Source organism: Pseudorca crassidens, chromosome 17 (assembly GCF_039906515.1).
Source record: "Pseudorca crassidens isolate mPseCra1 chromosome 17, mPseCra1.hap1, whole genome shotgun sequence".
In the NCBI taxonomy this organism is placed as follows: Eukaryota; Metazoa; Chordata; class Mammalia; order Artiodactyla; family Delphinidae; genus Pseudorca; species Pseudorca crassidens.
Genome location: NC_090312.1, coordinates 57,484,048 through 57,498,156, shown reverse-complemented (window position 1 = coordinate 57,498,156; position 14,109 = coordinate 57,484,048). Strand labels below are relative to the sequence as shown.

At 38.8% G+C, this 14,109-nt stretch overlaps 1 protein-coding gene across 2 annotated transcripts in view; it reads left to right on the top strand.

Moving 5' to 3' along the window:
- The window catches only part of E2F5 (E2F transcription factor 5), a 28,755-nt gene that overhangs the window by 9,666 nt on the left and 4,980 nt on the right, over positions 1–14,109 (top strand). For both annotated transcript variants that reach the window (XM_067711961.1, XM_067711962.1), the window contains exons 2-5: positions 9,995–10,104; positions 10,997–11,160; positions 12,458–12,499; positions 13,758–13,822. In XM_067711961.1, the coding sequence (XP_067568062.1) occupies positions 9,995–10,104; positions 10,997–11,160; positions 12,458–12,499; positions 13,758–13,822 (381 nt within the window). The remainder of the gene's footprint in view (positions 1–9,994; positions 10,105–10,996; positions 11,161–12,457; positions 12,500–13,757; positions 13,823–14,109) is intronic.

The following is a 14,109-nucleotide window of genomic DNA, read 5'->3' as shown; positions in this document are numbered from 1 at the left end:
CGGAGCCATGAGGCCAGAGAAAGAAATGGTACATTTGCAAAGCTATAAATTAGATGACTGTTGAATTTAGAGAACAAGGTTGTAATTTAGGCAAGATTACAGGCTTGAACTAAGGTAGAGCAGTGGAAATATAAAGAAGTGGGGAGATAAGATGTTTCATTGTAGAAGTGACAGAACTTGGTTGCTGAGTCTATAGGAAAAGGAATCAGGGATGACTGCCAGGTCATGGCGTGGTCAGCTGAGTGGATGGTGGTGGTTTTCACTTAGAAATTACGAAAAGAGGAAAGGAATTTGGAGGAAAGGGAAGTTCAATTCTGGGCATGCATGAGATGCATATAGGCCATCCTTGAGTAGATATTTGGCAGCCTGTGGGAATTATGAATCTGGAGCCCAAGAAGAAGACCAGGGCTACCAGTTTGATCTGGAAATGGTTGGTTTATGAGGTATGTAAGGGAGAAGGTTTAGAGTGGAAAGAGGAGTAAGAATGGAAGTTGGGCCAACACTCAGTTCAGGAACAGCAGAGAAAAAGGAGACTTGAGAAGAAACAGCCCGAGACTGAGGAGGAAAAACCTATGGGTTGTGGTGACAGCAAGGTCAGGGAACAGTGCTTTAGGAAGGAGAGAACCAGAGTCAAGTGCTGCAGAGGATACAAGACTTTGTAGCGGCCACTGGATTTAGCAACAGAGGTCCAGGAAACATTTTTGGCATTTAGACATTTTAAAATTATTTCTGCTTCTGATAATCTATACTAAAGAATTACTAGATCAAAGAATCATAAAAATGTAAAACCTTTGATGAATGTTGCCAAATTGCTTTACAAAAAGATGGTACTTATACTCCACTAGCAGCATATAATCATGACCAGCTACCTCACCACATCAGAAATAGCATTTTGCAACGGCTAAAAGTATACACCCTGGGTTCACATCCTGATTTTACCATACCATTTCGGTGGCCTTGGACAAGTTACTGAGCTTCACTTTCCTCTTTTGCAAAAATGGTGACAATAATAGTATCTATCTCATGTGATTATCATTATAGGAATGGCTAAAGTGAGTTTTTACTTTTAAAACACTTAAACAGTACCCGGCACATAGTAAGTGCTGTTTCCAGGTGTTTGTTAGATAAGTGATGGATAGATAGAATGAATCAATATTGGGTATTCTGATGTTTTCATATTCTACAAATTTGAAAGATGATGAATAATAGTATCTCTGTTTTTTAAGTCAACTTTGTAAAGGTATAATTTCCACCCATTAAGTGCTCCCATTTTAACTGTACAGTTCGGTGAGTTTTGACAAATGCTTGTACCTGTAACCACCACCACAACCAGATGTGTAACATTTCCATCACCCAAAACAGCTCCCTTTTGCCTTCTCCCAGCCAAACTCCAGCCTCCCCACCCCGCCAAGCAAGCATTGCTCTGTTTTCTTTTCCATGGATTAAAACGACCTTTGCTAAAGTTTCATGGTAATGTACTCATACAGTATGTGCTCTGGGTTTAGCTTCTTTCACTCAGCATGATGTTTTGGAGATTCACGCCCATTGTTACCTGTACCAATAGTTCATTCCTTTCTGTCCCTGATTGGTATTTCGTTTTGTGGATATAGTACACTTTGCTTATCCATTCACCTGCTGCTCCCAATTTTGGGCCTTTATGAATATTCAGGTACAATTCTCTGTGTAGACGTATATTTCCATTGTTTCAATTTGCATTTCTTTTTTTTTTTTTTTGGTATGCGGGCCTCTCACTGTTGTGGCCTCACCCGTTGCAGAGCACAGGCTCCGGACTCGCAGGCTCAGCGGCCATGGCTCACGGGCCCAGCCGCTCTGCGGCATGTGGGATCTTCCCGGACCGGGACACGAACCCGTGTCCCCTGCATCGGCAGGCAGACTCTCAACCACTGCGCCACCAGGGAAGCCCTAAATTTGCATTTCTTTATTATTCTTTTGCTAACTCATTAAAAGTTTGAAAACTTTTTCAAGAATGTTAACAAATTTTTGGTGTGAAATTTATCTTTTGTCCATGTTTTAATTCGTGGTCTTCATACTTTCTTTTACTGAGTTTTAATTATTGAGATAGTCAAATCTTTATCTTTTCATTTTTATTTCTTCCATAGATTTGACATTTAGAAGTTCTTGGTGAAGGAAATTTTTGACATTTTGATGTATATACATATGCATGTCTGTGTGTGTATGTGTGTTTGAGACAGAGATGCCCCAGTTATTTGGGGGGGTTTAATCAGTTTTCAGACTAGGCCGCTGGTCACAGTTGTGAAGGAAGTTGACCTGAAAATTGAGTTTAACTCAGTCATTGGTCACATTCAACTGTAATCCCTTTGAGATTTTTGGATTTATTTTAAAATCCACATCTGACTAGTACATTCTTCTTGATAATGACAAGTCCAGGTATTCTGAAACCGTTGTTTATCCTTTAGATAATGAGATTTTGTCCATAGCTGAGTTTTCTGATTACCTAAGGGTTTATGTCTATTAATAACATTATTTCTTATAAAAGAACATTTAACCATTTTGGTTTGAAAATTTTCCAAAATGCATTACACATGTCTTTGTGCTTGATTTTATTCTTTTGGTAACTTGGGGTAGTCATGATGAATATGATTTTTTGTATCCTTTGGAGGTGATAGCCTCAAAGCTTTTCTAAGTGTGTTGGATTACTGCCATGTCCAGTGCCCTCAGCTTTGTCTGCTTAGTGAGTTTTTTATCCTTTCTATAATTTCTGCCACATCCCTTGATTGCTGCCTAGGTACCTCGCCAGTGTCCCAGATGGTACTTCCAGTTTTCTCGTGGACGTTGAAATTAAATATCCCCACTGTTAGGAATCATAGAAGAGAAGGAGTAAATAGGATCCAAATGGCGTGAACTATTTGAGTAATAAAACATACCTTTTTATATCTATTTTTGCTTCTGCAGAAGCCCTTTTTCCTACTTCATTGTGCTTGACTGTGTTCTGAAATGTTACAGTTAGTGAGTTACACCAGATAAGTAAGTAAATGTGGTCTGTTACGTTCCATGATACACTTTTCAAAGAACAATGTTTTCTTACTATAGGTGAGAAATTGGATCTATAATAGTGATAATGGCTAACACGAATGTAATACTCGTGATGTACAAGGCACTCTCGTAAGTGTATCAAATATACTCATTTAATCTTCACAACAACAGTATCTTAACTGTTATCTTACAGGCTAGCCCGTGTTCCTAACTTCTGTGTCACTTCTTTGGTTCCTAACTTCTAACCATCAGGATGATAGAAAATGTGCAGATACAAATCCCAGTGGTAGAATAGCAGATGCATGCTTAATTTTGCTCCTGTTTTAGAAACTTGACACATATGAGAATTACAAAGCACGCATTTGGGGACCTAGGCAAGCAATCTCTAGAGCTGAGTTTCAGCAGGCTTTTCCTACTTAAATAGATATTTTATCAAGTGTCTTCTTTTTTCTTTTGAGAAATCTTGGGTGACTTGAGTAAGGCAGTACAAATGAAGTTTCTTTTCAAAAGCTTATGCAGAGTTTATTAAAAAAATTTAAGAATTAGAACAAATTTAAAGCTTATGCACTTAAAAATATCATATAGAGTAGTAGTTAGTTTGAGGTAGTGAAAGCACTGCAGATTTTTTAAGGAGAGATTTCTTCGGGGGAGATTTACTCATTAAAACACTTGTGTGCTTAGCGCTGCTTCTGGAGGAAGCCCTTTGTAGCCTTAAAGTAAGTTATTTATTTTTGGGGTATTTAATTTCCTTCCTGATGTAACATCCTCTACAGATGCATTGAAAGCACACAGCAGCCTCCTCCAGGAACTCTTTCCTGTTTTGCCCCCACCTCCAGTAATCTCTCTTTTTTCAGTCTCCTATAACACTTTGTCTCTACTTTACAGGACTGTTTCATTTTTTCATCCTCATTCTGCCAGGTGTTAGCCATGTCCCGAAGACTTAGATATGCTTACAGTTTTTTTGTTACTGGTTATTATTTTTGAATAATAAGTGGAAATGAAGATCTTTCTGCCTTTTCAGACCATTTTATACACTCTAGATGGAACCACCTGCAGACTAGTTGTACTCGAATTGCTACTCAGTGCATTTGTATAGCTTGGGAACTTATGACGGTCCACCAGTCTTTAAAAATAATAGAAGTCCATTTGAAAATGTTTTGCCACAAATTTATTTCATGAATATATAATTAATGCCAGATTCCACCTGATTATTCATTAGCCTTCTGAGTCTGTTTCCTATAAAACAGGGAGAATGATACCTACTTTACAAAGCAGTTGTGAGCATTAAGTTAGATAACATCTGTGAAAGATCCTATTACACAATTATCCAATTACTGGCTTATAAATGGTTCTTCTTAACTGTGGGTTGAAATCAAACATTCTACATCTCAATTATCTTTAACAGTGTTTGAAATTAGCTAGTAATCTTACCATGAGATAAAGCAACATACCATCGAGCACAGTTTTTTTTAAATTCTCATTAAAATATTTCATAGGCAATCTTGGTGTATTACCTGGGGTCCTTCCACCTTATATCCAGGATCCCATCACTTGGGCATGTCTGTATGCATGTGTATATAACTAACTGATGTTTTGTAGTGGTTTTTTTTTTTTTTTTTTTTTTTTTTTTTTTACCGTGCCGTGCAGCATGCGGGATCTTAGTTCCCCGACCAGGGATCAAACCTGTGCCCCCTGCAGTGGAAGCGCAGAGTGTTAACCACTGGGCCACCAGGAAAGTCCCTTGTAGTGTTTGTATTGCACAGTTTTGATTTTTGGATGTGGCCCTCCTCACTGTAACGTTAGTCTCTGTAGCACAGTAGCTAAGACATTGAGTGCACATGTGTCAACAGTTGTTGTCCTGGAAGAGAGTAAAGTACCTGCTTTACAGATGGAGAACCTGAAAGACAGGATGTTTCCAGAGTTACTGTGTTTATATCAGCCCTTTTGAATGAAGCATCAGGCTGCACCGGAAGAACATCCTTGAGCAAATGAGCCGCAACTAATCCTAATCCAAATAAAGCTACCACATAATCTCTCTCCCTCCCAGAATTAACACTGGTCTTAGTGGACTCATTTGTTCAAGTGAAGGGGTGGGGCCAGAAAATTCTTAAAGCCCTTTTTAGCACTTATATGTGATCGCTCTCAGCTCTTAGGTTTTATTTGACTTGTCCACCTCTTAAAAGCATCACAAGTTTTAATTTTGTTCCACCTGTGGATATCAGTTTGTTCACCATTGGTGACATATTTTTAGAAAAGAGTTTAATATTTGGAGGGGAGATCTATGCCTTTCAGAGGGTTATGTTTGTTTTTCCTGAAAAAGTGAGCATCTAACGGATGCTTCCCTATGGCTATATAGGTCAGGTCCTAGAATGATAAATGTAAACTTTTAAAGTAAATTTGATGCATACTCATGTGCATTCAACAGCCACGGTGCCAGCATGGGATGAGGATGCACCCATTTTTTTCCCTGCCTGTCCCTTGACAACACCCCAGCCTTTCTGCAGGGCCGCAGGAAAATGCACAGTGATTCTGATGGCTCTCACTTTAAATTCAGGACCACTAACTTGAACAGGACCATAGTGAGGTCCAGCATTCCTTCTACATGACTTATTCTCTGGCTTTCCTAGATGAGGATTTCACACTTCTCCTCTCTCAACCACTAAACCCCTCTCCCCCTTCACTCCTCCACTCCCACCTCCACTGATGAGAAAAAAAAAGCAACCAGAAGGAAGTGTCTAACCTCTCCCCTTACCTTGTCTACTATCGTACCCACAGCTGCACTTGGGCACTCTGATGAGCTTCAGTTATTAATATGCCCTCTTATTATGTAAGGCTGATCCTCTGCTAGTCTGATTCACATCCCCCCTTGCCTACTTACTGCTGTTTCTTTATTGGTTGCCCCTTCTCTCTCCTGCATCATGAATTATCCCTCTTCCCCCTTTACTGGCTCATTCCTATCAGCATACTCGCATGTTGAAATTGCTCCACCTTTAAAAGAAAAGAGAAATGAAGGGAAAAAAAAAACTTCCTGGGGAAACCTCACAATTCCCTATATCTACTGCCCCATTTCTGTTCCTCTTTGCAGCAGAAATCTTCAGAAGAGCTGTCCACTCCAGCTTTCCTTCCACTGTGTCCTGGAATCTCTCCATGAAGGCTTTCTACTCCGCCACTCTGTCAAAACGGCGCCGACCAAGGTCACTCGGGATCTTTCCAAAGTCTAATCCATGGATCAGGTCTCAGTGAATCAGGTCTCCCTGCCAGCGATACTTAATATGGTCACTCTTTCTTACACTCTTCCCTTGGCTTCCAAGACCCCACTCTTCCTACTTCTCTTACTTCAGTGGCAGGTTGCCCCTCATTTCTTGGATCTTAAATACTGGCGAACCCCAGGGTTGGCCCTTAGACATCTTCTCCTTCTATGCTCACCTCCTAGGTGAATCCAGTAGGTTCCATCCAGTGTCCTAAAATGTCTTCTTTACTGATGGCTTCTGAATTTGTATCTCTAGCTTGGACTTCTCCCCTAACCCACACACTCCCAATGTCCAGTGGCCTTCTTGATTTCTCCCCCCTGGAAGTCAACATGTCCAAAGCCGTGTTCCTTATTTTCAGTGTCCCAAACCTATTCCTCCTGCAACCTTCCTCATCTCCAGTTGCTCATGTCAAAAACCAAAGAGTTACTCTTGATTCCTTTCTCAGGATCGCCTGCTTGCTGTACCTTCAAAATAGATCCTAAATACCATATATTAATGCATATATATGGAATCTAGAAAAATGGTACTGATGAACCTAGTGGCAGGGCAGGAATAGAGACACTGACGTAGAGAACCGACTTGTGGACGCAGTGGGGGAAGGGGAGGCTGGGACGAATTGAGAGAGTAGCATTGACATATGTACCCTATCATGTGTAAAACAGATAGCTAGTGGGAAGCTGCTGTATAGCACAGAGAGATTAGCTCGGTGCTTTGAGACGACCTAGAGGGGTGGGATGGGGAGGGTGGGAGAGAGGCTCAAGAGTGGGGGGATATGTGTATACATATAGCTGATTCACTTTGTTGTACAGCAGAAACAAACACAATGTTGTAAAGCAATTATAAATTATAATCCAATAAAGCTGTAAAAAAATTTTAAAAAGCTCTAAAAAATACAGATCCTGAATCTCACCACTTCTCACAATCTCCCCCTCCACCAAGCCATGGCCATCTCTTGAATGGATTATTGCCATTGCTTTCTCACTGGCTTCTTTTCTTTCACCCAGAGCAGCCCGAGAGAACCTTTGAAAATGTGGAGCCAAATCATTATGTTCCCAGAGCCTTCCAGTGACTTTCTGTTTTACTGGGGGTAAAAGCTGAAGTCTTTACAGTGGCCTGCAAGACCCCAGTGATCTGGCCCCTTGCTACCTCTTCCAGGTTATCATCTTTGTCTCCCTGTCTCTCTTCCCCTTCCCCTTTCTTCCTCCTCTTGTTACACACCCCCTTCCCATTCTCCCTCTCAATCACTATTCTAGCCACACTGGCCTGCCCGCCTTTTCTTGAAGGACCTAAGCATCTCCCACTTCAGAGCCTTTGCACTTACTGCCAGGTGTTCCCAGGGGTCACTTCATTCCGTTCAAATGTCGTCTTATCAGGGAGCTCTTCTCTGAAAATCCTATTAAATATAGCACCTTCCTACATGCATTCCTTCTAACATAATTCTTTGTACATTATTAACTCCCTGACCTCAAAAGAGGGAGTGCCGTGGGCTACTTCATTCTGTCACCACTGTATCCTTAAGACCCAGACGAGCCTGGCACCCCGTGGGTGCTGAATGAATGAATGAAGGTGGTGGTGATTCCTTGTATGATTTTATTAAGTACAAAGGTCTTGGACTACTTAATAAAACTTTAAGAATTCACACGCAACTTTTAAAAACACTACATAAAATATGATAGGTTCGTATACATGCAAACTCTAACTTACCCATGATCTCTTGTTTCAACCTGTATTTGATGATGAGGCAGTTACTTACCAATATTTAAATTATGCAGCAGACACTGTGCTAAGATTATCCAGTTTAATCCCCACAATTCAGCATGTGTTGTTATCCATTTTCTAAAAAGGAAGTGAGGTTTAATGAGTTTGAAGCCAACTGAAGACAGGAAGTGGCAGGGCTGGGGTTGGATCGTGGTGTGCCTGGCTCCAGAACCTGACTTCAGAAGGATGATGCAGCTGCTAAAATAAAAGCTTCCTGGAGATCCTTTTTAATGTTGATCATGTATATATATTTAAATAGAAAGATATTTAAGAAATAATGCTTAGATTTGGAAATCAAGTGTTTAATTTTATAATTGTTAAGCAGTAATAAATTATAAATGAGATACTTTTTTACAAATTTTGAGCTAAAAGTGAGATCTCATGGCTCTTTGCCCAGTGACCTAGAATAGCTATGTGATCTGGTTCATACAAACATATTTTAATACCCTACCTGGTGAGCTGTTGCTGTGGTTGTGACGGCTTTTGTGTGTTGAGTCTGTAGCTACGGATAACACAGAGCTGGCTTGGAGTGCTGTGGGCTACTTCTCAAGAGGGAAGTGAGACATTAATTCACAAGTTAAGATTTTACAGTTAGCTTTGCGGTAGATGATTGCTCTTCAGAAAGACAGCCTCACACTCAAGGACAGAAACTCTACGATGGTAGGTGAAACAGAGAGGAAATTGCTAAGTACAAGGAAGAGGATATCAATGAAACAATGCCTAGTCCTCTTTTTCATTTGCTCGTTTTCTAGAAGAGATGGAGCCAAACTCTAGTCAGAGTTGGGGGTTCAAACAGCCTCACGCTCTGGTTCTTCCTTCTCTCTGCCACTTCCTACTTACCCTCCTAGTCCACTGTTTGAGGCATGAATCCCCTTCCCGAAGACCTGTGTGATTGGACAACAGTAACCGGTATTTTTGGTAACACAACGACTAGATTGATAGAACCGACATTTCACTTACAGATTCCACATGCCTGTGAAGCAAGCAGTTGCTGTTGGTTGCACATGCCCCCTGTGGAAGGAAGCAAGCCCTGGGGTAGTTGGTAACTAACTATATGAAACGAAATCTTGTACATATGTACTGAATATTGTCAGTAAGGACATAAATGTGTTTTTTCATTACTACCATGAATCTTAAAATGTGACTCCACATTCAAGATAGTCTGTTGTCTAATCCACTCTGAAAAAAAGAGCTGTAAGGTAACCTCGTCTTAGAGGTTCTGTTTGTACTATTGGGGAACAAATGTCAGACATGTGAGTGAGAACTAGTTAGAAGAACTGTCCAGCATTCCTCAATTCATTCATGACATGATAGCGTTAATTATTTTCATTGGTCTTACCTAATGTGAGTGAAACTACCAAGCTTTTGTGTTTGCTAGTACCAAAACCTTGTGCTATAGATTTTGATTTCTTGTAGATTTTATGCTTTGTGTTGGGATGGCATGATCATTCCTCTCTTTTCACTGTGAGTTTAAAAAATGCAGATTGTGTCTTTCAAGGTATTACAGTGTGTGTATAATTCAGAATTTCCCCCCAAGTATCTTGACTTCATTATTTAAAAGCTGCTGACATAATTTTTCAAAGTTTTAAAAAGTAATTAAGGCTGATTTTAGACCAGACTGTTTATGAACGGAGAAATAAGATAGGAAGTGACAATTAGCAGTGCCTTTTCAGGATTAGCCCATAAGGTGATATGAAGTATTCTTATTGTGTTCTTTAATTTTTGTGGGCTTCGTGTCACGACTTCTTCATTTTTTTTTCTTATTCCAACATCTGCTGGCTTTTAAATGGAATAATTTCTTTGGTATTTTCAGTGTTTGAGGGTTGATTTGCACATACCCAAGCAGCTGACTGGGTCAGATTTAGGATTGGGCTCTCATGCTGTGACCTTAATAACCAAAGCCTTTTTGGCCTTAAAATACGAAATGTAATTTATTTCATTGTTCTTTCCTTTTTTTTTTTTTTAAACAGGCTGCAGATACTTTGGCAGTGAGGCAAAAGAGAAGAATTTATGATATCACCAATGTCTTGGAAGGAATTGACCTAATTGAAAAAAAGTCAAAAAATAGTATACAATGGAAGTAAGTTACAAACCAGTACTCTGTTCTAAAACCTTTCTTTTTCTTCTCAGTGCTCTGTAAGATCTGACCTTTCTACCATTTGCCTCTCCGAAGGCCTCTATTTCAGCCATCTACTCTAGTCACACCAGCCCCACCTGTGTCCCTGGACACACCTCTTTGGGCTTCTGTATGTGTCACTTCTATGTTGGGATGTCCCCTTGCTCACTCCACTGTTTAATTTACACTCTTAAAATTCAGATCTTACTTTCTCCCTCAAGCTACTCATTTGGTACACACTGCATACTGCTTTGTATTATTAATTCCTCTCTGCTTAAGTATTTATCTGCCCGCCTAATATAAACTCCTTGAAAACAGGAACTGTGTCTTATACACAGGATTATGTACTTTGTAAATAATGGTTAGTTGAAATGCATGTTGTCATTTGTTAACTGTTGTATGTTTGAGTGTGATAAACACTTTCTGTTCCACAAATTTGTCCCCTTTAGCCTTAATTTTTTGGTTTATCTTAGCCAAAAATCCCACCAAAATATATTAAAAGGTTATAATGTGTTTTACCAGTATCTCAGTCCATATAGTGAGACTTGCAGTGTGACAATTTGACTTTGACATCCTCTGGTGCCTCAGTCACCAGCCTGACCTTCTAGAAGACAAAAAGCACACTAGAACATGTTGAGAATTTGTGTACTTTGGTTGTTCTTGGCAATAAATTGTCTAAGCAAACATATTCAGAGGTATATGGTGCTTAAATTTTCTAAGGATTTTAATGCTTGATTTTTAGAAGAGTGTAAAGATTTTTGTCTTGAATATATTCAGTGAGTTTTACTACTACAAAAATTAAGTGATGTTTAACTGGGTCTGATACTGGGGATATTAATTCTCATATGTTTTTAAGAGGTGTAGGTGCTGGCTGTAATACTAAAGAAGTCATAGATAGATTAAGATATCTTAAAGCCGAAATTGAAGATCTAGAACTGAAGGAAAGAGAACTTGATCAGCAGAAGTTGTGGCTACAGCAAAGCATCAAAAATGTGATGGACGACTCCATTAATAATAGATATCCTTTTAAATACGCTATACATATACATAATATCTACATATTCTTTCAGTCTGAAGATCAGTTACTTTATTCTAGTGTTTTCAGAGTTCAGTTTTGCTAGTGAATATAACATTTTAATTTTATAATTCTGATTTATACTAATATTTTAAAATTTTTACCTTTTTAAGTTATACAGTGCATCAGTTAGCATCATTACTGTGTTGCATTGAGAAAAACAAATTCACCTACATTCAGTCTACCCATTGATAGGACGTAACATGCTAGCTAAAGTGTGCTTAGGGGGTCTACGAATTTGGAAGTCATTGTTAAGTGCATAGACATACTTAAATCATTGTTCTGTACTTAAATCATTCAGTGTTCTGAAGTAGTAAAAATTCAGCAGCTCTCAAAGTTTTAAAAAATTAATTTTGGTTTGAAAATGAAATATTACAGGCCTGCAATCAGTCCAGGATACATTCCACCTAACATTAACCCTAAGACAGTATTTACTGGAGGGTGGGGTTCCAAGGCTGGAGTATCTATTGTACTGGGAGGAAACATCATTAGTGATATACTCCATGTGTTTCTTATAGTCATTGTGTTCTCTTAGATATCTGTGACTCTCTTGATTTGTGAACTTACCTGTAGTCATATGGAACATTTTAACTACATTTATCTGGTACCACCTCTTATGAACTTTTGACTAATGTATACAATTTATTTTTTGTGTTGTCTTGTCTTTGGTGAACAAGTCCATGATCTCATTTGTTATTTCCTTTCTATGATCAGAACTCCTTAACAGTTTGATAATAATGGGGGTCTTCAACTGTGCCTTGTGGAACCCCAAGATTCAAAAAGCATTGAACTAGTTGATCATGCATTTTGCTGCACTGCTTTCCAAGATTGTGGCCACTCCCAATTCCCCAAACCATGACCCAAGAAGATTCTCGATGCAGAGGCTTGTATAGTTGCTCTTCACTCCCACTGAGAGCATCCTTTTTCCCATCAATATCCTTCCCCCTGAAGCTCCTGTCTCCATGAGGAATGTGTTTTCCATCTCTCTCCCAAGAGTTCTCAATGACAGAGAAATCAAAAGTGGCTTCTTCTTAGAGCAAAGGATGGACACTTCTCTTATGGACCTTTATGTGATTGTCTTTGCCTTTTCAGACTGAAGACTTGTGTTGTTTTTCATCTGACCATATGTGACAGTCCCTTCATGCATTTGGTCATTTTATTTTGGCCTTCAGATTTATTATCTTAATTTAAATGTCTAGACCTTGATATAAATGTTGTTTCCTTAACTCTATGACAGTACATTTTCCTATGTAACTCATGAAGACATCTGTAATTGCTTTAATGGTAAGTACTGTTAGTAAATTTTTTCTTACATTCTTCCTGTAATCAACCTATTTAGTGTAACGTGATTCAAAATTCTCCATGCACTCACCCTAAGTCATTATTTTCAGGACTTGTGGACATTTTTGGGTTTCACTCTACAGTGCCATGTGTTGATAGGCTGCTTTCATTTCTGTTTCCATGACAATAACTGCTTTTCCCTGCTTTCACTTCATTGCCCACATCAGTAGGTATAAACTATGTGTGGGAGAGGCACCTAAGTCAGCGATTAAGCAACAGCCTCAAAGTCACAGAATCACAGAGTCAATGACTAAACTTGAACTAGAACACGGTTCTCATTGGCACTGTTTATGAAAATATATGTAGCAAGTGTGCTGGTCACAAATGGAACCCAAAGAAAGCATGAGGACAGAGTGAGGTTTATCCATTTTATTATCAGGAAAATTATTCCTCACCCTATTCCATCCCCAGCCTCCATGTTTTCCCCTTAAGATGACAATATATTAGTAACTAAAATGGGCGGTGGGGGCTGTATTTCCATAATATATATAATACAAGTAAAATGAAATTTTGCATACAGATTTATATTTAATTGTGCATGACCTATTAAAAGAGGACAGTCTTGTATCATGCACATACAAAAAATAATCTGCTGAACACCTTGCCAAGTGGAATCTGACTTTCATCTAAGATTACGTTGGTAATATATGTGGGCTTATTGCTCTACTTTGCCATCATATTTCCCAAGTTTTCAAAGAAAGGGGGAAGTATTTTTAATCTTCAACTCAGCAGAGACTGCTGTAGAATTTGGCTTCAAAAGTAAGTTCACTTAAGCTTAAGATTTCACTGTATCATACCTAATCTTTAGTGTCTCCAGTCATTTAAGTAGTATAAATACTTCAACTAAACAGTGTTATTTAACTAAGGCTAAAAGGTTTCAAGAATCTCAGACTTGACATGAGATTGGGTGAAAGCAGTTTGTTTATGAGAATAGAGCTAACACATTTAACCTGTTCTAAGGTCTAACACATATATTGCCTCATTTAATCCTCAAAAAAAACCCTATGCAGTAAGTTATATTGCCTCCATTTTACAGAATTAAGAACCAAAGCCCAAGGTTACCTAGCTTGGGATTCAAATCCAAGCATTCTGACTCCACAGCCCACACTCTTGGCCAACCCACACTCTTGGCCACTGTATTACAGGATCAGTAGTATTTTCTAAAATGTAAAAATCTTTATTTCTTAATTTTTTTGACCAGGTGATACACTTTTGGCCATTCAAGCACCTTCTGGTACACAGCTGGAGGTACCTATTCCAGAAATGGTATGTATGTAGGATAACTTTTGTTAAAATGGATCTACTGTTCCAAGAGGGACAAATATATTTTCTTTAGCTGAACATGAGCTAATTGCAAACACTTTCAAGTTACTGCTTTTAAGGTGTCTGTTTGAAAGTACTGATATCTGAATTTAGATGTCTTCAGTACTTTGGTAAAATTATGGAAGTGACTGAATGAATCATTTAACATTTAACTTTTCTTAAAATTTGATTTTATTTGAGCTAGAAGACATCAAGGAATGAGTAATGATATAGTCAATAATCTTAAAAGA